Source organism: Naegleria lovaniensis, assembly GCF_003324165.1.
Source record: "Naegleria lovaniensis strain ATCC 30569 chromosome Unknown tig062, whole genome shotgun sequence".
In the NCBI taxonomy this organism is placed as follows: Eukaryota; Heterolobosea; class Eutetramitea; order Acrasida; family Naegleriidae; genus Naegleria; species Naegleria lovaniensis.
The window spans coordinates 50,417-76,589 of NW_025407884.1; the positions used below are offsets into that span (position 1 = coordinate 50,417).

Below are 26,173 nucleotides of genomic sequence, written 5' to 3' on the forward strand. Positions count from 1 at the left end.
ACTCACTTGTCAGACATGTACAAAATAGGAATAATTGTACCACCAACATCATTACAGCCAAAAAACAAACACAAAAAAAACAACCCACACCGATTGAGTTCTTTGGCAAACCTCTGTAAAATTTTAACCTTATCCTCACAAGGCTTGTTTATCGACCTGCTTCTACAACTTTTGCTACTGCTAGTACTCCAAAACCTATATACCACGTTCATGTCAACTCTATTCAAAGGAAGTGCTTGTTTCTGTCCCTCCTTGTATTGGATGATCACAGGTGAGGTTGAAATTGAGAAAGAGCCTTTCGCAGCTGTGCAAGAGGATGATCTTTCTCATCTCTTGTTTTCAAACGAGAAAGCACTACCATCGTCATCCACTCGTTTGCATCATCAAAAGAGAAACGATGGCAAGTCTCATCATGACAGTAGTGGTGACCACGAAAACGACATTAGCCTTTCTTCAACATCAGCCTTGTCATTTGCTGAATACTCTGAAGGGGCACAACCAAAACACAACCAGTTGCTCCGAAGAGAGCTTCTTGTGGAAAATACCCAAGAGGAGCAGGCAGTGCTTATTATTTGTAATTTGCAAGATGAGACAAGTATTGGGAAGGGATGGTCATCTCGAAAGAAAGATCTTCACAAGAACAGCAGTTCCAAAGTGATTCATCGTTCGCAACTTGCTCCAGGCCAAGTATTGTACATTCCCAAATCGAAGGTCTATGTCAACGCTCCGCAAGAGCAAGCTCAAAGCAACCAATCTTCGATCAAATACTTGGTCGTGGCAAGCCATGTCAAGTTGGTTCCAAGGAAGAGTGCCATTTTCAATTTTTTCGAGAATACTCTTGAATTAAGGTTGGCTCAATATCACCAACAAAAGCAACTTTTAGATCATGCAGAGGAACATGCTACAGTCACAGAGAGATTTCAACACCCAACGTCTATGACTTATCATCGTGATGTACAACAGCAACAACATGATGACCATACCCCTAACAAAACTTTGTCGAGCAATTCCATAGAAAAGAAAAGAAAATTAGTGGACACCTCAGTACAGTGTGACAATATGTACGTACAACAACATGATACAAAGAGAGTGACACGAACGTCCCCCACGTTACAACTCCATCGACAACAGCACTCTCGTTCACAAGCTGAAGATCACAAAGAGACTTTACAACATGACACTATCCTTTCTCCTACAAGCCCTTACAATGACAATTTCGAATTGGAAAGGAGGAGAATTGAAGTTTTCAAGCAAAAGTTAAAGGAAATTGTCAAAAAGCACAGCAGTAGCAATAGTTGTTCCATTGCACAAATTCAACTTCCTGACCGAAGCAGCACAAAGAGAAAGAAAAAGACCACAACGACAACCTCTTCTTCCAAAGCAAGTGGAAAGTATATGGCATCAGTTGAAAAGGACGCCATTTCTGAAATGTCTATCGCTTCCTCTGTTGCTTCGTGCATGTCATTTTCTCCCAACATGTTGGAAAATATTTCAGATTTGAACAAGTCCTTCACCCTTTCGAACAAGAGTGTGCAAAGAGAAAAGGTGTCAGCCAATTTGGATGAGGCCTTCATTGTCAGCGACTCTCAAACTGGTGCGTACATGGAAGAGGCGCAAATTTCAGGTGATGGAACTCCAAGCTTGTGTTGTGGAGATGACAATAGCCAAACAAACATGCCTCAACCAGCAACAACATCCTCAAAAGTGTGCACTGAGGAAAGTAAGGGAATTTCACGCCTTAGTAGGTCACCAGCTCTGTTAACACCATCTCCTCTTATCGAAGTTGTTCGTTACAACCCAGTAGTAGCGACAAAAGAAGATCTCAACATGTCATCACAGATTCATGAAACTTCCCTCACACACATTTCTGATAGTGTCAATACTACAATTATTTTCATGGACGATTCTCCCGTTGAGTCCAAGGGAGCTCAAATATCAGAGGTCGTGGCTCGTTCTCCCAAATCGGATAAATGTCTCCCTGGTATCATTGAACAAGAAACAGTAGACAGCCAAAAGCTCATGGAACATCGATCCGTCATGATTCGAACATCAACAGGTGATACTTCCACATGTGAGCCAATGATAAACGTGTCTTCATCGGCCTCCTTAATCGAAGCACCATCTCCAATTCCATCCTTACTCAAAGTTAATTCCCAGCCGTCACAAGATGATAGTGGACTATTGAATGCAGCACAATTGTTATCGAGTATGAAAAGTCCAGCCCTAGCAAAGTAAGGCCACATACATTAAATCTAATAATTACATTCACCTGAGCGAACAACAACAGTAAAACTGTTGCCACTTCAAAATATATACTCCCTACGCCCAAAACTGAAACATAATGTTTCGCAAACTTTGTCACTTGGGTTCATGAATTTGATTGGTCCGAGGTTCTCAATAATCATCAACGATATTTTCAAAAAAAGAAACAACCTTAATCGAATTTAGCGCTCCATCTTAATAAAACAAAAAAAAATCATGCGTAAATTAAGCAACATCTTTAAACGAAGAGAAAGTGATGCAGCACATCAAAAATCATCATCCAGCAGGCGCCCGAGTGAGATCATTGTGGCAACTGATGAAGGGAGTAATCATGCCCCACAAGATTTGTCATCCTCATCCACCACAGTTACCACAACATCCACCGATGAAGAAACCTATCCAGAAAACTTTGATGAAGAATTTAGACAATTTCTCGAGAAAACCTATGGTAACACCAATCAATCTCAAGCCATTGAAAAACTCATGCTACTCCCGAAAAAGAAGAAGCTTGAATTGTTGAAAATGCGAAATAGTTCATCCTCTTCATCATCGGAACAAAATTTACTCTCTCAATTGAATGATGTGGTGGAACATATCAAGCAACCCAATTCCATGCAAGGCTTGACAAAATCATTGCAACATTTGAAAGTCATGGTTGCTACTCATGCCGAAATTGAGGAAGGCTTCATTCAGAGAGAGGGTCTAGAAATTCTCATGAAAATCTATGGACAAACTCGTTTACCGTTTGATCCAAGCAGTAAGAATTCTTTGCACACGATCGATCATGCCATGTTGCAATTTGATATCATTGTTCTACTCATTCTTAATATTACTCAATTATGTAAGAATAATGAGGGTCTTGAACGATTTGTTCATTATCCGAATAGTATTTTGGAAATTACGATGGGTTTACATGTCGAGAGTGAGGAAGCTCGAAATTCCATTTACTTTTTGCTCTCGAGTTTGTGTTTGTATAGGGAGGGTCAATACTTTCAAAACATTATGGAATGTGTTCAAATATTTTCAGAGGTAGCTCGTGAGGAGAGATTTTTCACTTTGGTTCATCATTTGAGAAGTTCCTCAAGCTTTAAAACCAAATATATCATTTTGGCTTTCATTAATATTTTGATGAGACAAAGTCCAGGTAAGTGTGTGTCAAGTTGTTACTATCAACTCGCTTGAAAATTCATGGTTGGAAACTTGTAAAATTCAATACTTTCAACTAGTTCAAGAACGAAGAAATGTGAAACAGCAATTCGTGAGTGTAGGAATATTGAGCGAGGTGAGAAATATTGAGAAGGATTTCCAGTCATTCACAGCGCTAGATTCGAAAATTCTCGATGACAGTTACAAGTTGAAAAATCAAGTGGAAATATTCAACGCCATCATGGAAGGAGATTTTGAAGAGGATGATATTTTCGATGAGTTGAGATGCGTGATAGAGAGCTTGGAGAATGACTCTACTACTAGTCGTTCCAGTGGAATTTCTGATGATTTGAGAATAATTGTGGAGAGTATGATTGGAAAGTGTAAAGAGTAAGTGGTTGTTTTTGTAATGCCATGGAGTTTGTTCAATTGCTTGGTCCATAATGACATGCTGCATCATTCCAATATTTGTCACACAGAGAAAATACGGAATGGATTCGTGAGTGTAAATCCATTGTGAAAGGAGAGACCTCATTGAGGATATTAATTGATCGAGCCACCATTTTGCAGCAACAATTGGATAGTCAGAGCAAGGAAGTGTCCTCATTGAAAGAGAAACTCAAACAATTAGCAGCTCAGCAAAAGCCATGCATTACGACTGCCGAAAAATCAGTCAATACCACATTGGATGTGACATCTTTGCAGCCAACCACAATGACGATGAATCCTCAAAAAGTAGAGGTATCTCAAACAATTCCTCCACCACCCCCATCACCTCCTTCATCCTTGTCTGTATCAAGTGGAGGGAATGCTTCAATTCCACCGCCACCACCACCTTCAACAAGCTCTTCGCATATGAGCAACTTTTCATCGATTCCACCTCCACCACCACCTCCTGTTTCATGTGCTTTGTCATTCTCAACAACCATTCCTCCACCGCCACCTCCAATCATTAGCACTTGTGGAAATGATTCTTCATTGATTCCACCACCTCCCTTAGTAAATATTCCACCGCCACCTCTTTCTGTAAAGATAACATCAGCAACTACAAGTAATGTACCACCTCCACCGTTGACCGTTGGATCAGTGCCACCACCACCATTACCTTCCATTGGAGTCATGCCACCACCACCACCAACTAGTCTGAACAGCCCTCCATTTGTTTCACAAATGACTCCTCCTACTGTAAAAATCTTGCCAGAACTGCCTTTGAAAAGAGCAGCCGTACCAACCAAGGACCTTCGTCTCTCCAAATTGGAAGATGCCAAGCTGCAGAAATCATTGTGGGTGAAAAATAACCTCCATGCCAAATTGTTTGAAATAGAGCTACCTGAAAAAGAGTTGGAAGAAATGTTTTCGAATCAGTCCAAGCCGGTCACACTTGTATCTTCATCAAGTAATGATTTGTTGAGCAAAAAGAAAGAGGAAACTATTAGCATTCTGGAAGGACCTCGCCTTCAAAATGTATCCATATTCATCAAATATTTGAAAATTCCTGCTTCAGAATTGGTATGCAAGTTGTTGGAAGTGTCCAGTGATTTTTCAGAGGAAATGTTGTCCAAATTACTGACCAATGCACCGACCGAGGATGAAATTCAGCGACTCAAGGACTATGAAGGCGACGATAATTCCTTAAATGCAGCTGATAGATATTTGAGAGAGCTCATTAAGGTGCCACGTCTTCAAAGTAGATTACAGTGCTGGATTTTCAAGCTGAAATTTCCTGAAACAAAGGCCTCTGTCTCTCCTGACATGAGTCTCATCCATTCGACATGCCAAATAATTATGAAATCACAACAAATCCAAGATATCTTTGTCTTGATATTAGCAGTGAATAACTATTTGAGCAAGAAGGCCATGCATGGATTCAAGATTGCCTCTCTGTCCAAGCTTAAAGAAACTCGAGGAAACGAGAAGAATGTGACTGCTCTGGATATGGTTGCCAAAATGGTACTAGACAAGCATCCAGAAATTCTCGCCGTAAAAGATGAAATGCAAAGGATTGAGTCTGCTTCTCGTGTAGACATGTCTAGCCTCTCTGAAAAAATTGAAACCTTGGAAAAGAGCATTAACAAATTATCACAAGAGATTGCTAAAGTCTCAAGCGACGAGAATACACCCAAGGAGGATCGATTCAAAGACGTGTTTGAACCATTCTATGAAGAAGCAAGAGGTGAATTTGTGAAAATTAAGGAAAGTTACTTTTCAATGGGACAAACGCTTCAAGAACTCGCCGAGTACCTTGGAGAAGATCCTTCCAGCGTGAAAAAGAACCCTTCTGAAGTAATTCTTCAATTTTCAAGTTTCTTTAAAGATCTTTTCAAATCAATGGAGAATATCAAAAAGGAGCAAGAAAAGAAAAAGAAATTGGAACAAAGTAACAGCAAGAAATCAATCGCTACGAGTGGCAGCAGTAGTGGATCAATTTCAGACAGCTTGGCTCAAATGAATGTACAAAGTCGGGAAACACAAATGGAGTCTCCAATTAGTAGTGTCATCATCGGAAGTGACAATAGCGTCTTACCCGTTGTGAATTCACTCAAAGCGTCTCACAATAGAGAGCGAACAAAATCAATTTTAAGCTCCATAGAGAAATCGATTTATGAAGGACAGGGTGTACTGTCACCTGGAAAGAAGAAACGAGTCTATGGAGGAAATACACCAAATTCCATCATGTTGGTCGGAGAATTGAATAGTGCATTGGGTTCAAGAAAGAAGGAATAAATCATGGCATACTGTGTGAAAATTCAATACAGTTGTGTGAAGTCAATAAATTAAGTAATTTTACATGATGATTGGTTTCTTTTTCTTAAAAGTAGAAGGTGTGATTTTCGCAGAGGATTGTTCCCATTTTTTATGCTTGTTGTTAATCTTCTTCTATCAACTTGAGCTTGTTGCAGAACGCATTTACAATCCAATTCACATGATTTACAATTCCATTAAGAATCTTGTATTTTTGAACTTTAAAAAATGTCCAACAATGATGAAACAAAACCTGTTGATGAAGATGTAAATTTATCGGAAAACTTTATAACTGCTCACGAAGATGTTTTTGTAAATAATAATCATAGCCATGAAAAAGTGAATCTTGCAACTGTACAAGACCAAACACAACCATCAGCATCGGGTATTGAAGAAGAAATTAATTTTGATGAGAATGAAACTATTCATGCACGTTCATCATCACCGACACTTTCCGATGACGATGCTAGTAGTAGTATCGTTGTTGATGATAGTGGAGACATAAATTTAGACGAAGAAGTTTCTATCATTGACGATGATGAATTACCAAATAACAATCATATTCAAAATAATTCTGCAAAATCCAGTAATGCTCAACAACATGGAATAACGCATCCGATCAAAACAGAAACACAAGAAGATGTAGATTTAAACGAAGAGGCTACTAGTCCGCTGCATTCAAACACCATGATCAGTGTAAGCCACATGGACCAACATAATTTTGTTGCAGCAACTCTTGACGACGAAGAAGTAGACTTGGGAGAAGTGGAAGAAATGATAGAAACAATCGCTCCTTCTCCGTTATTGGATACGACTTTTTCACCTCGATCCGATCGGGAAACAAGAATAACAAATGCTCAACAACAACAACACGGCAGCAGCTTAACACAACAACCATCACAAACCTTTTCCGAAAGCATCATGCTCGATGAAGATATTAATTTTGACGAGCCAATCACAATAGAGGATGAAGAGGAAATCAATTTCGATTCTGAATATTCTGAGAACGCTTCACAACAACTCAAAGCGACAATCAGAGTTAAAGAGGAAATGGTGGATGAGGATGTAGATTTAAACGAATCGCAAGCTGAATCATCGACATCTCTCGTAGAAAATACCAAAAATGAAACCGAAGCAAAATTAAGATCAACTCCATCCTTGGATTTTCAATCGGATTTGCAACGCGAGATGGAAGAGGAAATTGACCTAAATGATGATGAATCTTTATTGGATTCAATACCTCCTTCACCTCATCGAACTGATTCAACTACTGCACAGCAGCAAGATGCTGACACAACACTTAATGAAGACATTGGTTTAGATGAGCCTACATCAAACTCACTTCCCATTTTGTCAACGATGAACGAAACGATAAGCGTTGACAAGAATCAGCAGCAGCAGCAACAAGAACAACCTCCATCCATTCCTTCACACCCACAATTAATTCCTGAAGAACAAGACCGATTGCCTCCTTCAACTTCTTCTTCACAGGATGAAGAGTTCTTCCAAACCCTCAACGCAGCTCCATTACACACTCCTTCAACAACTACTCACGAGATTACCATTGCTCCAACCTTACCTCCATCTAACGATCAAGAAACTCCACTTGTAAACATCATACTACCTCCTCATCAAGATGCTCATGTCACGCAAGAGCCATCCAAAACCATTGACATTATCTCAATATCCTCTGACGATACAAGCACTGAAGGTTTTGATCATTCTGACGAGAGTCATGAAGAAGACGAAGAAGATGACTTGGATGAAGGTGATATCATGTCTGACGACGACGAAAACTATCATCCCACTATCAGCATACGACGACTGGCAACCATGATGAAGCGAATATGCTCTGATTTGTGCACGGGAAGTTTTTCGAGTGGAGGGCAATTGTTTTGTCGAGTTGGATTGCCAGGATTGCAAATTCCCATACTGACACCAAGCAGTGACCCAATATCCTCGTCATTACGGAATCAACCACACCCAATGGCATCGCAAGAAACAGAGTCGTACACCAATGATCATCCAACCTTATTTAAACATGTTTCATTACCAATCGCTACTAAGGAACAAGCAGATGAGCTCATTAAGTTGAGCTTATCCGCTCGAGCTTTGCCACCGCTCAGAACACAAGACCAGAAGAAGATTTGGTACATTACTCCGAATCTATTCAAACTGACGAATCCACACTGGGACAAAATGATTGCAGATGTGGTCGATGATTCTGCTCGACGTGGATTAGGTGTGAGTTCAAAAAAGAAAATCTCACACGAACTGGAATACTTGGTACTGTACCAAGATGGAAGTGTTGATTTTCACAGAGGAAAGAAACAATCCACTCGTGAACAAGTTAAAGAGGAAAATCCAGCATTTGCAAAACTCATCGTTCAATTACCGTCAGTGTATAGTGGTGGAGCAGTAATCGTTCGATATCACGAAAAGGAGGTCCAATACGATTTCTCAGACTCTTCAAGTTATTTACCTTCGTATATATCACTGTATGATGAGTGTGATCGAGAAGAATGCTCAATTCAAAGCGGCTATCGTTTGTGTCTCGTCTACAAGATTATTTTCACAGGGGGAGAAGGACGAATACCCAAATTCGACCATGGCTCACAAATCAGCCACGATTTAAAAAGACTTGTGGATGAATGGTCAGAGCAGGAGCCACCCATGGCCGTTTTCCCACTCGCAAATGTCTATCCTCAATCATCCTTTAATTTCGAGTCTCTCAAAGATGACGATGCACTAATTTTCAATTTTTTCAATAACTTCAATGCCAATCATCCACAGTTGCACTTATTCCTTGCAGTATTCGAGAAGAAAGCAGTAGTATCACGTTCAACAAGGAGCGATGAGACACAAAACATTTCATATCGAGCATTTTCGCTGTTAGGACCCAATAATGATACTCGATTTCAAAAATTTAGCTTAAATTTAGATGTCTCAAGTATTTTTCCCTACGATGCTGTGACAGACATGCCATTCACTGAGAGGAATCAACTCGGTAGTGGTCCCGTAGAATTGAAATGCCGCTGTACTTGCTTAATCATCATTCCTAAAAAGATTGACTACATGTTTTGGGCATATACGGATCCTACAAGTTGTTATCAGGGATTTTTGAGCCTCTACAATCAATATCGAAGCGACCCGACACGAAGAGATGCCTGCATTCGACTTGCTCTTTCACAAAAAGATTCAGCCATGTTCAAAAGTAATATTAGTGAACTCGTACCCATTCTCATTGACTTGAAAGACACCAATTTGCTGAAATTGTTCATTACCAGTGCTGCAGCCAACATTAGTCTCAATACATGGAATGTCATCTTGTCACAATTTTCGATTGATGATTTGAAGCAAGAGTTTTTAACGAGTGTGGTTCGATCGACCTGTGCCAACGCAAATAATCTTTGCCAAAGATTGCAAGCATCCATAGAAATGGTACAAAAATTTAATAATTCACAACTCTCTCAAGAATTTATTACCAAGATCATTGAGTCTCTCAGTATCAATACCTCATCTCAGTACATGTCACTTAAAGCCATTGGAATACTGCTGAATACGCTAAACTCGTTGGAACTACCAATTACTCCTGCATTCAAAAAGTTGTTGGTAAAACGGACGGACATTTATACATTCTCGGATAAACCCACGGGAATTATTACATCCATATTCAGGACATGTCTGCAACAAAACGAGAGACCAATTTGTGATACTATTTTCAACAACATGATCCAGTCTGTGACTCCTCTAGCTCTAGAAGCTTCACTGGACACTTTCGTTACAATAATTCACATGATTGGTTTGGAATCCTCAATTTCACGAGTGCAGAACGTTTTAAGAAGTGTCAACTCCATTACACTATATTTGAACATGATGAGAAAGCTACAAACAAATTTCTTAGAAAACAACTCTGAATATCATAAGGAGGCATCTTTTATTTTCAAGGAATGCAAACACCACGTTATTAATTCTTTTTATACAATGCAAACTCTTGATATCACCTTGTGCCAGCAAGTTCTTGTATTTTTTTGGACAAACAAATTGTTGGATGACATTACTGGAATTACTTCAACTATTATTGTCAAAGCTGGAACCGATTATGAAGTATTGCTCACGCTCATTCGATATATTGAACAAAAGTTTGGACAAGCAGCATTTCAACACATTGCATTCAATTCGATCCTTTTAAATTGCTCCAATATTGTCAAAGTGCACTTGTCTCAAGCATCAGCAAGCAGTGGACAAGATTGGTCTTTCAATGTTGACATGTCATGCCATTGTGCGTATTGTCAACCTGCACAATTGTTTTTAAAGGACAAGACGCAACGACAAATCGAGCTCAGACACGCTGAAAAATACAGAAATCACATCTCAGAACAAGTGAAGCAAGCTGTGGCCGACAATGCCAAATATTTGAAATTTGAGACCATCAAGACAGGCTCTCCCTATGGTTTGCTAATTAAGAAAATTGCAACACCCAATGATAGTCAGAAACGCAAAGTTAAACGAATTCAAGACATTGACAATTATTTGACACGACTGATTGCCTCTGTCAATAATGCTAGCTCGTCCTCATCTCAAGTTCCAGGATATATTGTTGCATCCAATTCGCCCACAGCTAGCATGTCATCAAGCCAAAGCAATACATCCATTTCCTCCTCAGCCTCTACCTCGTCGTCATCAGGCGTGAAACGAATCATCAGTCATTCATCCTCTTCTTCATTGAATCCACCCAATAAGAAATCAAAGGAGCGATAATATGTGTGTGTGAATTTAAATTTGAATTTTTATTTCTGACTCGATTCACTCATGACATCTTTTTTTCAATAAAGATATTGTAAAGCAATAAGGTTTGATATCGTCACACTCTCTTTAAGGATTCCTCAATATTGAGAGAGTATTTCATGAGTAGTGCTCAAACCCTCAAATGCACGTACGCACAGTTTCCTTTTGCTTGTCCTTCCGACGGGAATTTTCTTTGAATTTTCCCTCAACTCTCAAAATAAGAAATTCACTCCGAATTCCGACCTCACCAAGCTTCACACAACAAAAAAAAATGTCCACTTCAAACTTTGATCAAACCATTCACTCTCTCGTTTCAAAACTCGTTCCCTCTCAACGTTTCATGATTTATGGATGCTATGGCTACACTGGTGAATTAATTGTCAAACTCGTACGAGAGTATGGACTTTTAAAAAAAGTTGTACTTGCAGGTCGGAATCGAGAACAATTAGAAGACATGTTAAAACGTCAAAAAATTGAAAAATCTGAAGTCGAATATCAAGTATTTTCATTGGATCAAGATTCGGAAGTGATTGATGAACAAGTGAGAAAGGTCGATTTGGTCTTGTTGGTTGCAGGACCTTTTGTTTCAACTTCGAAGGCAATTGTTGACAGTTGTTTGAGATGTGGAGCTCATTATTTGGATATTACTGGAGAATGTAGGTGTTTTGTGGGGAATATTTTATTTAATTTTTTCGAATTTGTCACATTTAATCAATGATTGATTTCACATGTTTAACAATTGACACTTGACAAGTCCCTGTATTCCAAAGCATTCTCGAAAATGAAACTGTCAAAAAACAAGCCTGTGAAAAAGACATTATTCTCATGCCAGGTGTTGGTTTTGATGTCGTTCCCACTGATTGTCTTGCCAAAACTCTCGAAGAAGCTTTCACTTCTAAATTTGGTAAAGAAAAAGCCACCAATCCCAATGCTCAACTCGAACTTGCCATCAATACCAGCAATGGCGCACAAACTTCTCGTGGTACCACAAAAAGTGCTGTCAACATGTTGAGAAGTGGTCAATGGGGATTTCCAGAACGAGTTCAAGGTGTCATTAAACCAGTGCCTCGCGTCGTAAAGGAATTCCCATTTTACAAAAATGGAAAAGAAGGATTTGAAAATTCTGAAATCAAGCAAGTGACCTGTATGAGTGTTCCTTGGGGAGATATAGCCACGGCATATGTGAGCACTGGAGTTCCAAATGTGAGAGTTTATTTTTCATCATCCAAGAATGCTGCAACAGTGGCCAAAATTATGAATATTTGGTTGGTCAACTTTTTATTCTTTTTATTCTTCAATTTACCATTCGTCGTTCCATTGATCTTTAAACTCATTGATTGGCTCATGCCAAAAGGACCTGAAGAAAGTCCTGACTCGAGAATTCAAATTTATGGCGAATTGACCTTTCAAGATTCTACAAATAAGAATTACAAAGTGTGTGGAAGAGCACAGACTCGAGCTGGTTACTTGTTTACAGCAGATAGTGCCTTATTGATTACATTGAAGATTTTAACCAAGACTGGATTGAAGAAACATTCAGGATGTTTGACACCATCGTTGGCGTTTGGAGCTGATTTTTTGAATGAAATTGGTGGATGTAAGGTTGAGATTGTTGAGTAACAATTGTTGGCTCCCTGAAATAGTCTACAGAACAATAAAAGTAAATCAATCTTTAAAAGTAGTTGTTTATAAGAGTGATGAACCCAATATACATGTGATATTGAAGGGAATTGGTGTGAGTGTGTCACCTCGAGGTGTGTGGGTAATGATGGTGGTTGTTGAAGAAAAACAATTTGAGAAATCGGAAATGGAGAATGTGATCCAATGAAATTGAATTACTACTACTACAATCATGAATACGTAAAATCCAAACATCCAATATTCAAACGAAAGGCTTGATGATGAAGAAGTAAAATTATAAAATCAAATCCAATCAAAATGATTGCTCCAGTAAATATTAATCCTCATCCATATATCACCTAATAATGATGATATCAGGATGTTCTTGTTGTAGTAGTAAAATAGTTCCATCATGATGATCATTATTCCTTTTGCTTTAAAGTATCAGGAATTACCACATCCGAGAAATTCTCTTGTTTCATACTGTAGATGGTATATCCATAAGTACCAACAATCAGCGTTCCCAATACGAGAGCAACAATTCCAGCTCCCCTCTTTCTCTCAAACGAAGCAGCCTCAAACGGAATGTTTCCAATTCCTCTAAAGATGGAGGATGGACTCACCTTCTTGAATCCGGAGCTGGTTTTGTTGGCATTGGGTAAATTATATTTTGGATTGGATGATGGAGCATTACCCGATGATGTTGATGATGCAGGAGTATGTTGCAACTTTTCAAAGGTTGGAGTGGGTGGTGTGATTTGCTTGTTTAAATTCTTGTATTGGTCGTGAGAGAAGTTTGATGGCATTTTTGTGTTTTTTTTTTGGAAATTGTTTTGACTTTAGTCGTTTGTTTTGTTCATGAGTTTTTCTCAGAAAATTTAATAAAGAAAAGAATTAAGGAACCTCGCTTATGAAATAAATGTAAGGGAAAGGTTCGGTTCTAAAGGTTTTTTGAAAATGAAAAGAAATACTTTAATTCTAATCTTGAAATCATTCGTTGAAAAAAAATGCAGTCAAGTATCATCACTCGTCGCCAGTTCTTCAAACTTGGTGCTCTCATTTTCATGGTTCTCTCCACTCTTCTCGTTCTCCGATTATTCTTTCTTTCATCATCATCAAGAAAATCATCAACTTCCGATCATTCAAAGTTTGAACCATCCAAGAACCGATTAGCCTCTCTTTGTTCACAAACTATCTACTCGGAACAAGATTCTTATCATCATGACGACTCTACAATAATTTCCAAAAAAAGAAACCAATTGAAATCATGGATTTTTCCAGAACATGATCCGAAAACAAATTTTGAACCATTACTTGCACCCAATCCACAACATGAAAAATATTTTTCAAATCGAATCACCTCATGCAGTATTGGACCTAATTTTGGAGTTATTTGTGGATTGACAAATCAACTTTTTGAAATTATCACTTGTATGGCCCTTTCTAGAAAATTGGGAGCGAAAAAAATGATTCTCTCGAATGTATGTTCAAATGGAGCTCCCGGTCTCTGTAAATATTGTAATACCTTTTCACCTCTTTCAGAATTTTTTAATATTGAACGCATTCAAACACTCGGTCTGGAACGTTTTGGTTTGACCTTAATAGATTCCACACAAACGAATTTGAAACATTTAAAAATTTCAAAACCCATGTTTTCAGTTTACAATCGAACGTGGGATGAAAAACCATTGGCGGAAGCAGTGGATGCAATTTTCAAAATTGCTCTCCATGAAAAGACGAATTTTTTCACACACAATGACATTTTAAATTTGGGGTTTGTTTGGGGACGTTGGCTTCCAACAAGTGATGATGAAATTTCTCTGTATTTACATCTTTTTGACTTATTTGAACCTAATCAATATATTCGACGAGTGATGAATGAGTTTTTATGGAGAGTGAATTTTTTTGATTCGGTTGGAAGACCCTTCATGGTGATTCACAACCAATTTCCAAAACAAGAGTCTGACAGTTACCAAGGGTGTCAAAGAACACAACATATTCTCTCGACATCACAACCTGATTTCTTTCATTTTCTGAAAAACGATCTGAAATTGAATTCTGTAGTTTCGAATAGTCCTTCTCGCTTTACTCGACGACAAGTTCACCAAAAAGGAAACTCCAATCATTATGAAAAGAAACATTTGGGAAATGACCACAAATTACTACAAGGAATGAATGTTTTACTTATTGGAAGCGGATTTGAAAATAAGAATGTGGAATCTCTTCGATTAAGCGATTTAGCAGATGAAAATATTTTCACTTATACACAAAGCGATTTAATGCCACTCACAAGAAATCATCAATTTCATAATTCAGTGATGGCCATGTGGATGGCTATGGAGGCAGATTATTTTGTGGCAACTACGTGTGAAAGTCAATTTCTTTCGCATGTCATTCGAATTAGACAATTATTGAAAAAACCAGTGTGCAGTATGGCAGATATTGCAAAATCTATGAATTTGAACAGATATGACTCTCAATATTTGAAAAATGTGAACAAGAGTCCCTATTACTTTCCTCATCACGTGACGGGAAGAGTGTTTTTAGTGGACAAGTGTCAGTTGCCGTTTGTGACCCGTGTAGATGGCAATGAATTTGTTGCCCAATAAGCATCATTCTGCAACAAAGAAATTCAAGTACTACGGAGCGTCAACTATACCAATACATCACGGAAAGCAAATTTACAGTGATTATTATAGATTGAAATTATTATTGAATGGTCAATCTTATACGGATGCTTCCATATTATGAATGACATGGACTTCTCACAACTCTCCAAAAATTCAAGTGATTCAAACTCTCAATGTGAGTCAGTTAACGATTATTGATTTAAATGACATCATTGTCAAGCATTCCATTTATAGGTCTATCTCATCCAACGCTTCAAAATGCAACACAGTGATACAAGTAGCATGAGAAGCAAACTTGTCAGATTCTTTCAATAAGAGCCGGATGTTGTGTGATAATTCATTATGGTTTGTTTGATGAGTTTTTGGGTCTTCTCAAGTACCGTGATGCTCCCTTATTGAAACACACTGAGAGTTGAACTTTATGGAATAAACCTTCTAAGTAATCTCGAACTGTGTACCTTGGAATGAGAGGATTATGGATTGAGGGTGATCAAATCATTTAGAACTTTAAATATTAACCATCTTCTCTCTCCTTTTTTTACTATATGTTAAGCAACATGCGTCTTGAGTTGATAGATTTATGTAAGACTGTAAATTAAGAAGGAGGGAATGGACGGAACAAGAATGGAAATTGAATTGACAAATTAGAAATGACAATCACGCCAACAATCATCAAAAAAAAAAATTGTCTCATTGAAAATCATTCATCCTCACAGTGCAACATGTCAAACAGGCAACAAAGAAGTGAAATGATTGATCGTGCTTTTAAAGCCATCAAAGATGGTGATTTGAATGAATTGCGAGGAATGGATTTGCGTCCGATTATTAATGAAAAGAAAGATGATTGTACAATGTTATGCGATGCATGTTGGAAAGGAGATTTGGAAATTGTGAAATTGTTGTTGAATGTGGATGGAATTGATTTTAATTTGAATACTAGAGTAAGTTTTTAATGAAATTGTGTTTGATATTTGAGAATGAATGATAATGTTTGTAAATATAGGGTGTAAGTATTGATTATTGTTTGTTGAATTGAATGAAATTCAAATGTTATAATTATTTCAACTCATGAAATAGGAAGTAAGTATTATTGAACTTATTTTCAAAATTCATTCATTTCAAAAGACTCCATTATTCATTGCATGTTATAATGGACATTTGGAAATGGTGAAACTTCTTCTTGCCCACAATGATATTCAAATTGATGAAGATACTCAACATCGTGCACAAAGAAATGACATTAATTTACAACAACTCCAAACACAAGCTCGTCAAACCGTCTCCAATTCAAACCATTCTTCCACAACTATGATCAGCAATAACAACAATACCATGAGATCACCATCCTTATCATTTCTTCAGATGTTCCAAACAAGCAATGAAATTCGTTCCAACAATCCTTCCACTTCAAGTGCACCCAGAACAAGTGACAATCTTAATGAATGGAAAGAACGAAACAAGAAACTCGAAGAACAAGTGAAATCTCTTGAAATGAAACTCTCAAAGATGCAATCCGAACATACACAACAGAGAGACCAATGGAACCACATGATTTCTGAACACGAGCAAACCATCAACACCTTGCTTAAACAAATTTCTCAAAATGAGACAGATTTGAAAAGAGTTGTTGACGAGAAACAACAGCAAATGAAGACATTTGAAGTTGAAATGAAAAAATTGCAAAGTAATCTCAATCAAGTCGTTCATGAGAAGAATCAATTGCAGCAACAGCAACAAGGATCAGATATTGATTCTTTTATTCAACGTCTCATGAATGAAATTAAGAATGATTCAATTTCAAACAGTCACATTCCTGAAGATATTCAAGTCAAAAGAAGCATTGAAAAAATTGAACAAAAGTTGAACGAATGTGAACAATCCTTGTCTAGATTGGTTCTCAATGATCAGCAATGTTTGGTCATTTCTCAGTCTGAACCTACAGTTGACTACAATTCTGTGAATGAACTTGTTCAAAAGAGAAACAATCTCAGAGATGAATTGTCCAAAGAATATGAGAAGTATAATCGTGTGTTAAACAAGATGACCATTCTAGCAACGAAAAAGAAATTAATCGCGGCATATAATGCATCCAAGAATGAAACGACAGACGAGGACAAGATGTTGAGTTTATCCATGAGACAGTTGTCATATAAATCTATATATTTACAAAACCTAATTAAGGAGAAGAAAGAAATCGAAAATCTCTATCAACAGCTTAAAGAATTAAAACTTACCATTGGAAAGAGTGAATCAGAAATAGCAAAGATTACTTTGGATTTGCAATATAGTGATGATTTGACTGAACATCAATGGTCACATCTCGAAGAAAAACAAGACAAATTAAGATCCAACCTCAATACTCTCAACAACAAGTTTTCAGAGCTCAAAACTCTATTAATGAGCCACGTTCAGCAATATCCTGAAGTAATTGTGGAGCTTGACAAGATATTAAGCGCTTCTCAAAGAAAATTCAATGTCCAAAGAGCAGCTACTCCATCTCAAAAATTCCAAAAATGGGCATCTTCAAAGAATATCCTTCTCCATGGAGCGTCTTTTAAACATTACCACCAAATCGAGTCATTACATAATGGTCTCTCTAATGCATATTTGATGAAGAAGGACAATCAACATGTGGTTCTTAAGGAAATTGCATTTGGTGAATCGACTTATCATTTAATCATTAATGAACTTACAAATATCATTAGACTTGGAAAATGTGATCGAATTGTGAAGGTGAATGGTGTGTTTGTAGAACCTGGAATGCCTCATGTTTACATTGAAATGCCTTATTACCCGAATGGAAATTTGAGAAATTATATCATGACTCTGAAAAGTCATCAACCACATGAACGTAGAGAAACAATGAGAAGACTCATGAGAAGTATTGTTGAAACCATTTATTACATGCACTCGAAAGATATTATTCATCGTGATTTGAAAAGTGACAACATTTTGGTTGACAAGAATGGAAATGCTGTCATTGCTGATTTTGGTAGTAGCAAGAAACTTCATGCTCTCCTCACCAACAAATCTATTGGAATTGGTACTGAGAATTATATGGCTCCTGAAGTTCGTCATTCAGCTCCAAATGAAAAATCTGACATTTGGTCATTGGGTGTGACCATGTTAGAATGTTGGTATTATTTAGAAAACAAAAAGCAAAGATATGATCCTCGTGACTCCATTATTCAATACAGTGGTGAAAATAAGGTTCATTTACCAACTCCTGAGGAAGATGATGAACATGGAAAATTACTGATGGAAATGTTAAATCTAATTTTCAATTGTGACGAACCTCATCAAAGACCTTCTGCCATGGAATTGTTGAAAGAAAATTATTTCACAAAAGGATTGACTGAAATGTTGGAACATCAAGGAATTCAACTCAGCACTCCAGAATCTCGAATTCAACAATGGATTCACACATTGAATGAATTGAGAAAGATTATGAAAAATCAGGTTGGAAAAAATTTGACTCGATTGACCATTAATCGAACTCGATTGTTGGAGCAAATCTCTTCCAAACTCTATTCTATATTTTTCAATTCACAACACAATCCTACAACATTTGACCAATATTTAAAGCTCTACACTTCGTTTCAAGTTCAATATGAAAATGATGAAACGGGAATGGAAAGTGGAATTGATCAAGGCGCCTTAACCAATGAATTATTTACAAAATATTTCCCTGAATGTTTGAAGAATGAAAAGTTATTTACACGTTCAGAAACACAGAGTGTTGAGAATTACATCTTGTCTTCAAGTGAAGAGAATATTTCGGAAGAAGAAGAACAAATGTTGGTTGTTTTTGGATTTTTATTGAAGAAGGTCTTGTTGGAATGTGATGAAAGATCCTTGTATTTACCAATCAATGATTTCATTCTCAAATATTTGATTTATGATGCGAGTATTTCCAATGATGTGACTATTGATGAAATTCATAGAGAAAGAGAATTGATGATTGTCACTTGTCAACTCAAGAAACCATTGAAAGATCAAATCTCTTATTGGAAACATTTTGTTTCTCAATATGATTCTCAATATTGTGAAAACATTTTAGAAATGAAAAGATATACTTCCAATGAGGACTTGCAATTCATTGAAGAATCATTCAGCAATGACTTGTTTTACTCTCCAAATTCTCAAAGTATTGACAAGAAAGAAATGGCAGTGAATATGGAACATGTTGATGAATATATTATTCATTTATTGAGAAAAACTCTCTTCTCACCCATTCAAAGAAGAAAATTGAAACTAATTTCAAAAGGATTTCAATGGTATTCGATTCAACAGTTGAGGAATGTGGTTTCAAATTCTTCACAACAACAAGTCAAATCTTTACTCACTCAAAATAAGGATTGGTTCATGGAAAGCAAATTGACAGTGATGGAATTGAAATTATTATTGAATGGTCAATCTTATATTGATGCTTCCATGTTATTGAATGAAATGGACTTCTCACAACTCTCTCCAAAAATTCGAAACAATTTCACACAAGTGATTCTAATCCTCAATGTGAGTGAATTGAGACAATTATTGATTTGGATGACTTCATTGTCAAGCATTCCATTGATGGGACTTCCAAAGAAGATTGTGTTGAAAGAATCTGACAAGTTTGCTTCTCATGCTTGTAACACTGTGTTGCATTTTGAAGTGTTGAATGAGAAAGATTATGAAAAGTTTAGTTCTCAATTTTTGAACATGTTGAAATGGTCTGAAGATGCCACTCAAGAAGATAGATAAGAATTTCATGAATATGTAAGGTGTTATTTCACCTGTTTCGAAAATTACATCAGGCCCAAAATGTCAATTCTGGAACTACAATAAATGTTTACGCCCTTACTGACGAAACCAATTCCATCTACCTTGGATAGTTCCATGAGTTCTTGTAGGAAATACAACATTGAAAACGAGGTGGTTGCATTTTCTCTTGGACTGATTGAATCAAAGATTTGTTTAGAAACGGTGGACATTGATTTTTCACACAACGAACATTTCAGCCGATCAAAATCAGGCTTTTAGGAAATGCGATCGAATGGTGTTGCCAAGTATTGGTGGTTGATCAAATTCGGATTTTATTAATCATCCACAACAAAAAGGTAATGAATTAATGGTAGTTTGGCCCAAAATACATCACCAATGAAAAACAAACACTAACATATTCACTTACCTTAATTCAATAATTCTTTTCAAAAGCGTTCAATCGGCAATGCTGTACGGTAGGTTGAAAGATATATTTGCTGCCTCGTTATCATTTTCAATGGAAATGATTTTAAAGCATCTATAAATTATTTTGAAAGCGATGTGTTGATGAAGATTGAGAGTAAGTAAGGTTTCAATTTGAAAGAAGTAGTAGTAAATTTATGAAGAATGATGAGAGTTCTTGTTTTGATTATGAGGGTTGTGATCATGTTGATGATGATAATGCTTCTACTTTTCAAGCGTAATGAGGAATGTGACGTGGATTGAGCGTGGAGGATGAAATAATTATTGTAGAAGGAATTGTGAACGAACTGTCATGATGTTGAGTAACAACCTAGTTGTCTTGATGGGTGTTCACACTCTCAGAAGAATTGGACGACTGAGGTATTTTATCATCCTTACTGCCGCCGCTTCTTCGATAGCCTCGTCTGTCACCTCTTCGATAGTCATCATGATGTGGTGGTGGATAATTGTAATAGGATGCATGACTACCAGCAGCAGCACTACTAGTGCCTACGTCTGAATAGCCATTTCGATTGCTAAATTTGATATTCAAATGATGTGAGTCAATAGAAATGTCGTGTAACTCAACGAGAACAGTGGTTGCAGCATCAGTAGAGTCCATCTCAACAATCGCTGATTTCTTTTCCTTCAATTTGTGATCAGATGTTTGAGTCTTCTTGTAGTCAATAAATTTGAAATCAACAATGCGAGATTTAGTCTTCTTGTCGCTTGAAGAGGAGGACTCGGTAAATAGCTTATCAATCTCTCTTCTAATCTTGTCCTCAGTAGTGGTTCCAGAAACGTTGCTAATATGAAGAACATTTGAAGGAGGACAAATATTCATGACTTTTTTGTAATTGGCACGAAAGCTCTCGTGAGTGCCTTGTCTTGGAGTGAAACGATGAAGAGGTGAGTTTTCATAGGACTTGAAAATGACATCTTTAGATCCATCAGTTTCCTTGGATTTGGATGATCTTGGTGGGACAATATCAAAAATGCGAAGAGATGGTTCAATGTGTAACGGTTTGCCAAAAAGAGTGCAACCTTGAGCGGAAGGAGCCATACCCGAGTTGAAGGAATTATAAGGTGGGAAGTAAGGTGCACCAAGAAAACGTAACGCGTTCGCAACCTCATGAGGGAATTTGAATTGGACAAAGGCCATGAACGGAGTCTTGTGATCTTTCTTTGACAAGCTAATGCTGACCTTAATGACGTCTCCGTAGAGTCCGAATAGCACGAACAAGTGGTCACATGTGCATGAGGAAGGAAGATTTTTAACAATCAATACACAAGTACCAGTTGGAGGTGGCATCAAAGATGGAGGTGGTGTCATTGGAAGTAAAGAAGGAGGGAATTGCTGAGGAATGCCATGATGTGGTTGAGGAATTCCGTGATGTGCAGTAGGGTGTGATGGTAAACCTGGATATGACGACGAAGAAGAGCCTGAAGAAGGAGCTAAATAATCAGTCGAAGATGATCCGTATGGAGGAAGCATCATTCCGAGAGGCCCAGATGAAGATCCATTGGTACCTGGCATCATGGGTTGGTAATAGCCTCCAGAGGAGCTGTAAGGCATTGAGCTGTATCCGCCACCACCACCGTGATGGTAGGAAGAGGTGCCTTTGGATTCCGAGTAGTGATGATAGGAGGAGGAATCGTGCTGCTGTTGCTCGTGTGGTGGTGCATAGAAGGATTGGTTTGAAGGAGCATTGTAGCGATCGTGTTGTTTGCTTGAAGTGCTGCCACTGGGAGTGGTGCCAGATTGTTGGGTGTAATCTCGGTTTCTATCATTGTTGTCCTTAATGACCAACTCGTCACGATACTTTTTGCTGAATTGAATGTTCATGCGATACAATTTCAAATCAGGATACACAAAAACACTCTCCATTTCTCTTAAAGCCTCTGTAGCTTCGTTGGGTTGACTAAATTGAATAAGCGCCTGTGTAAGCTCGTTCTTGATGAAAATGTTAATCTTCTCAATGGTTCCAAACTTGTTGAATAAATTATAAAGAGTGTGGACATTCATTGGATAGCGATACTCATCACAATGAGTGAAAGTAATATGAAGGATGGTTGCATTGTTGGTGTTGACAACGTTTTTGCGAGTTGTGGTGACTGTTAAATCCTCCTCACTGGCGTTCGAACCTCCCTCCAAGTGTTGTTTCTCAGAGTATTTAAGATAGACGGTTTTACCTCGAATCTTGATCTTTTGTTCATCAAACTTGCTCAAATATAATTGTGCCTTCTCAATGCTCTCAAATTCGACAAAGGCCAAATATCCCTCACGCTTTCTCTTCTTGGTGTTGTTTCTGTTTGCAGTGGATGCAGGTTGCTTGAAGAGAAAGACCTTTTGGAATTTGCATTCGTTTGGAAAGAGATCAAATTCTAACACTTCAGATTTCTGACAATTCACTGGGAGATTGGAGAAGAGAAGAACTTTGGAAGGAGGAGCCAGTGGCCTTCCATTGTACGAAGCACTGGTTGCTGAAGAAGATGAGCCAGTAGCAGCAGAAGGAGTCGAAAGAGTTGAAGAAGACGTAGCCATAGTTGCAACTGCAAGATCTTGGTTCTGGGCAATTGTGGTAGTGGAGGAGGCAGCTGCTGCTGCTTCGTTGGTACCCGTGGATGAGGAGGATTCATCCTCGTCCTCATTCAAGCTATGAAGAGGCTGTGGTTGTTGTTGTTGTTTGCTTGAACTCTCTTGGTGGAAATCCTCTTCATCGTCCTCATCTTCCTCGAGCTCGTGATGAGATCTTTTCAAACTATTACTCGCTGGTATGGCCATAGAGGAATTCTGGCCATCATCATGAGTCATCATCATGGCAGCCAAGCCAAAATTGGGCTGAGTAACAGTGGATGTACCAACGACCGAGGATAGGTTAGAAGGAGTATTCGTATTTGGAGAGGTACTTGAAGAAGTGGTTGAGGAAATATTGGGAGGTGTAGTCGTTGGAGTGGTTGCAGAAGAGGAGGATGATGAAGCAAGCTGTTGTTGCTTTTCCTTCATGCGGGCCTTGAGCATGATGATGATGAAAAATTTTTTGGAAACAAAAAAAAATTTTATTATTATTGTGTTCACATTCAATCGATTTGGGTTATCGCCAACGTTATCGGAAGAACATTGTTGGTGTATGAATGAATTGTCGTTGAATAATTTTTTAATCATCATCATCACAGTGTTGATTGAATAATAGCACTTTGAAAAAACTTTAAAGCCTAGCTGTTGAAAATAATAGTTTGCGTCCAACTCGCAGTACATGGCTGGTGGTAATGATGATGGTTTTAATCGGGAAGTCGTTAATATCGGCTCTGATGATGAATTGATCGAAGATGTTGAAGAGGATGGTTCAACTGAGGGGGAAGAAGATTCTCCGATATTGACTTTGCATCGAGTGAGTGAATCTTTTGAATCATCATCGGGAAAGCAACAAGAAACAGCAACAGTAACATCGGAGCTTGTCTATGGCAATAATATTACAAATGAAACAAGCAATATTCACCAAAATACTTCTTCCTCCGAAATGGACACTACTCTCATACAGTCACAAACGACGGACAATACTGGATTAGATGATCCAGGGCTTGGACTAACTCAACCTCAAGAATTTATTCATGAAACCACGCAAACAACACACGAGATTATTAGTATCGAATCAGATGAGGAAAGAGATGTCGTGATGATGGACTCTTCGAAGTCAATAACAACGCAAAATTTGGATAGCACAAAAGCGACTCGAATGACAACGCAAAATTTGGATAGCACAAAAGAAACACCTCACCGTTCCTCATCTTCTCGTTTTCATGAACATAATCAGTCTTTGATAATTCATACTGATTCTAGTAATATTTCCGGAGAAACACTGTCAGAACAACAAATGATTCATCTGTTAGAATCTAGATATCAAAAAGTTGTTAAGATATCGGGAAAATACTTGAGAGACCCCATATGGGAAGTTTTACTCAAGGAAACTGGTGAAAAAAGAGCTGTCGAATGCGTGTCAACAGTACCTTCACTTGCCTTGGACCTTACAAAGAAAATTGCTGAGCTGAGCCATCCACACATAGTTCCAATGCGCCCTCCATTCGTACTTGGCAATTGTTTTTGCATTGAAATGGACTATATGGAACATGGAAGCTTAAAAGAGTGCTTTGACAGATTTGAAAAAGCGCCTTCTGAAAAGATGTTACGTTCATTGATTCTACAAGTGTCAAGTGCATTGCAATACATACATTCCAAGAATATGATTCATACAAATATCAACCCCAATAGCATTTTAGTCAAAAGTATTAATTTTATGACTGACGAAATTCATGTGTGTCTCTCTGGCTTTGGTTTTGCGAAAATTATGAATTCATCTCCAGAATTTAAGAGTAGTGAGTTTAGTTTTCTTTCACCTGCATCCGATGTGCTTTCATTTGGGGCCACTTTGTATAAGCTAATGACGGGAGGAGGTAGCATAGTTTCAGACCCAGAACAATTACTGCAAACCTTTCACAGTTTACAACGAGCCAATTATGACGAACTATTACACAAATGTGTGGCACAAATGATTCATCCAGATCCAACAAAAAGATTGCCATTGGAGGAATTACAAAAATTATTGGAGACGCCAACCAGATCATCAAATCATGGCGCTGACGGCCAGCAAACCATCACGCCATCAAAGACAAGGAATTATTCGTTTTTACAAGTAGCTGCTGAAGAATTCGCAAAACAGAACCGATTTCTCTCAGACTCTACCACGAGTAGCCAGGTAGCACGACCTATCAGGACCAAAATTACAGTCAGTCATGTAGCATCTCCAACCCAAAACATCACCAGCACACAACAAAAGCAAATCTCCAACGAAAATGTTGTTTCATCTCAAACGTCGATCAGTGGTATTAGTGGAAATTCCAAATCAACAACAGAAAGAGTTGGCAGTGAAGACTTTTCAGGTTCTGAAGAATTAGTTGTCTCACGAGATACATCTTTTTTGGTAAAATCACGCAAGTACAGAAAATCCAAAACTTCTTCCAACATATCAAGTAGTAGCAGTTCAGCTGATACGAGTATGAGGCCACCAGCGAGAACCAAGTTATTAACTTCTCCTCCAAAGGCGACTAGTAGCAAAAATAGTCAAAAGCAAGCAACTGTAAGAGCTTCTCCTACCTCAAAAAAAGCTACTACTGTGCAGGACAAATCTGTGACATCCTCTTCATCTCAATTAACAAGTCCACCACAGCAAACAGTAGCTTCCAAAGCGACATCCTTGACCCCCTATAGATTTGCAAATTTGGACATAGGCCTCATTGACATGATCATGGATCCAAAATTAACAAGCTCACAATTTGAGCTCATTGAAAAGGAGTTTTATGAGATATTTCATCTCGTTAAAGTGGAAAAGCTGTCAAATCTCGTTGATGAGATTATTGCAGAGGATATGAAACGAAGAACACCTAAACGGTAGTCATTGAGGTTGAAAATTGAAAACATTCATGATGGAACATGGTAAGGAATGCTGTCAAGGATTTGAACCCTGACACGATATAGAAGTAGTTAAACAATTTGAGATTTCATTTGTAATATGACAATGAATGAACATGATATATAAGCTTATTGTTCTTTGAGCAGTGAAACAAGATGATCATGTGTTTTATTGTACTTATTCAAAGATTGACATTGAAATTGTTCTTAAAACTTTGAAGGGATTGATGGTCCATAATAAAGTCTTTGTAATACTGAAAATTTTGTATGTGACGTTGCTTTCGCAAAATTTTTTGCTGTGCCTGTTGGGTTT

The 26,173-nt window shown here is 37.8% G+C and overlaps 9 protein-coding genes across 9 annotated transcripts; 7 read left to right on the plus strand and 2 right to left on the minus strand.

The window, feature by feature from the left end:
- Positions 1 to 210: 210 nt before the first annotated feature.
- Positions 211 to 2,235, plus strand: C9374_012948 (uncharacterized protein; the record flags this gene model as incomplete). The annotated part of the gene is made up of 1 exon (XM_044688771.1): positions 211 to 2,235. The coding sequence occupies one exon, from the start codon at positions 211 to 213 to the stop codon at positions 2,233 to 2,235; it is 2,025 nt and encodes a 674-aa protein (XP_044542179.1).
- A 243-nt stretch (positions 2,236 to 2,478) lies between these two features.
- C9374_012949 (uncharacterized protein) lies at positions 2,479 to 6,132 on the plus strand (the record flags this gene model as incomplete). Its single annotated transcript, XM_044688772.1, has 3 exons — positions 2,479 to 3,406; positions 3,489 to 3,798; positions 3,888 to 6,132. 3 exons carry the CDS (start codon positions 2,479 to 2,481, stop codon positions 6,130 to 6,132), a joined length of 3,483 nt encoding a protein of 1,160 aa, XP_044542180.1.
- Positions 6,133 to 6,378: 246 nt separating this feature from the next.
- C9374_012950 (uncharacterized protein) lies at positions 6,379 to 10,911 on the plus strand (the record flags this gene model as incomplete). The annotated part of the gene is made up of 1 exon (XM_044688773.1): positions 6,379 to 10,911. The coding sequence occupies one exon, from the start codon at positions 6,379 to 6,381 to the stop codon at positions 10,909 to 10,911; it is 4,533 nt and encodes a 1,510-aa protein (XP_044542181.1).
- A 298-nt stretch (positions 10,912 to 11,209) lies between these two features.
- On the plus strand, positions 11,210 to 12,558 carry C9374_012951 (uncharacterized protein; the record flags this gene model as incomplete). The annotated part of the gene is made up of 2 exons (XM_044688774.1): positions 11,210 to 11,594; positions 11,693 to 12,558. 2 exons carry the CDS (start codon positions 11,210 to 11,212, stop codon positions 12,556 to 12,558), a joined length of 1,251 nt encoding a protein of 416 aa, XP_044542182.1.
- Positions 12,559 to 12,980: 422 nt separating this feature from the next.
- C9374_012952 (uncharacterized protein) lies at positions 12,981 to 13,364 on the minus strand (the record flags this gene model as incomplete). Its single annotated transcript, XM_044688775.1, has 1 exon — positions 12,981 to 13,364. One exon carries the CDS (start codon positions 13,362 to 13,364, stop codon positions 12,981 to 12,983), a length of 384 nt encoding a protein of 127 aa, XP_044542183.1.
- Positions 13,365 to 13,565: 201 nt separating this feature from the next.
- On the plus strand, positions 13,566 to 15,167 carry C9374_012953 (uncharacterized protein; the record flags this gene model as incomplete). Its single annotated transcript, XM_044688776.1, has 1 exon — positions 13,566 to 15,167. The coding sequence occupies one exon, from the start codon at positions 13,566 to 13,568 to the stop codon at positions 15,165 to 15,167; it is 1,602 nt and encodes a 533-aa protein (XP_044542184.1).
- Positions 15,168 to 15,910: 743 nt separating this feature from the next.
- C9374_012954 (uncharacterized protein) lies at positions 15,911 to 19,931 on the plus strand (the record flags this gene model as incomplete). Its single annotated transcript, XM_044688777.1, has 2 exons — positions 15,911 to 16,129; positions 16,266 to 19,931. The coding sequence occupies 2 exons, from the start codon at positions 15,911 to 15,913 to the stop codon at positions 19,929 to 19,931; spliced, it is 3,885 nt and encodes a 1,294-aa protein (XP_044542185.1).
- Positions 19,932 to 20,724: 793 nt separating this feature from the next.
- On the minus strand, positions 20,725 to 23,415 carry C9374_012955 (uncharacterized protein; the record flags this gene model as incomplete). Its single annotated transcript, XM_044688778.1, has 1 exon — positions 20,725 to 23,415. The coding sequence occupies one exon, from the start codon at positions 23,413 to 23,415 to the stop codon at positions 20,725 to 20,727; it is 2,691 nt and encodes an 896-aa protein (XP_044542186.1).
- Positions 23,416 to 23,650: 235 nt separating this feature from the next.
- Positions 23,651 to 25,843, plus strand: C9374_012956 (uncharacterized protein; the record flags this gene model as incomplete). Its single annotated transcript, XM_044688779.1, has 1 exon — positions 23,651 to 25,843. One exon carries the CDS (start codon positions 23,651 to 23,653, stop codon positions 25,841 to 25,843), a length of 2,193 nt encoding a protein of 730 aa, XP_044542187.1.
- Between the last annotated feature and the right edge of the window lie 330 nt (positions 25,844 to 26,173).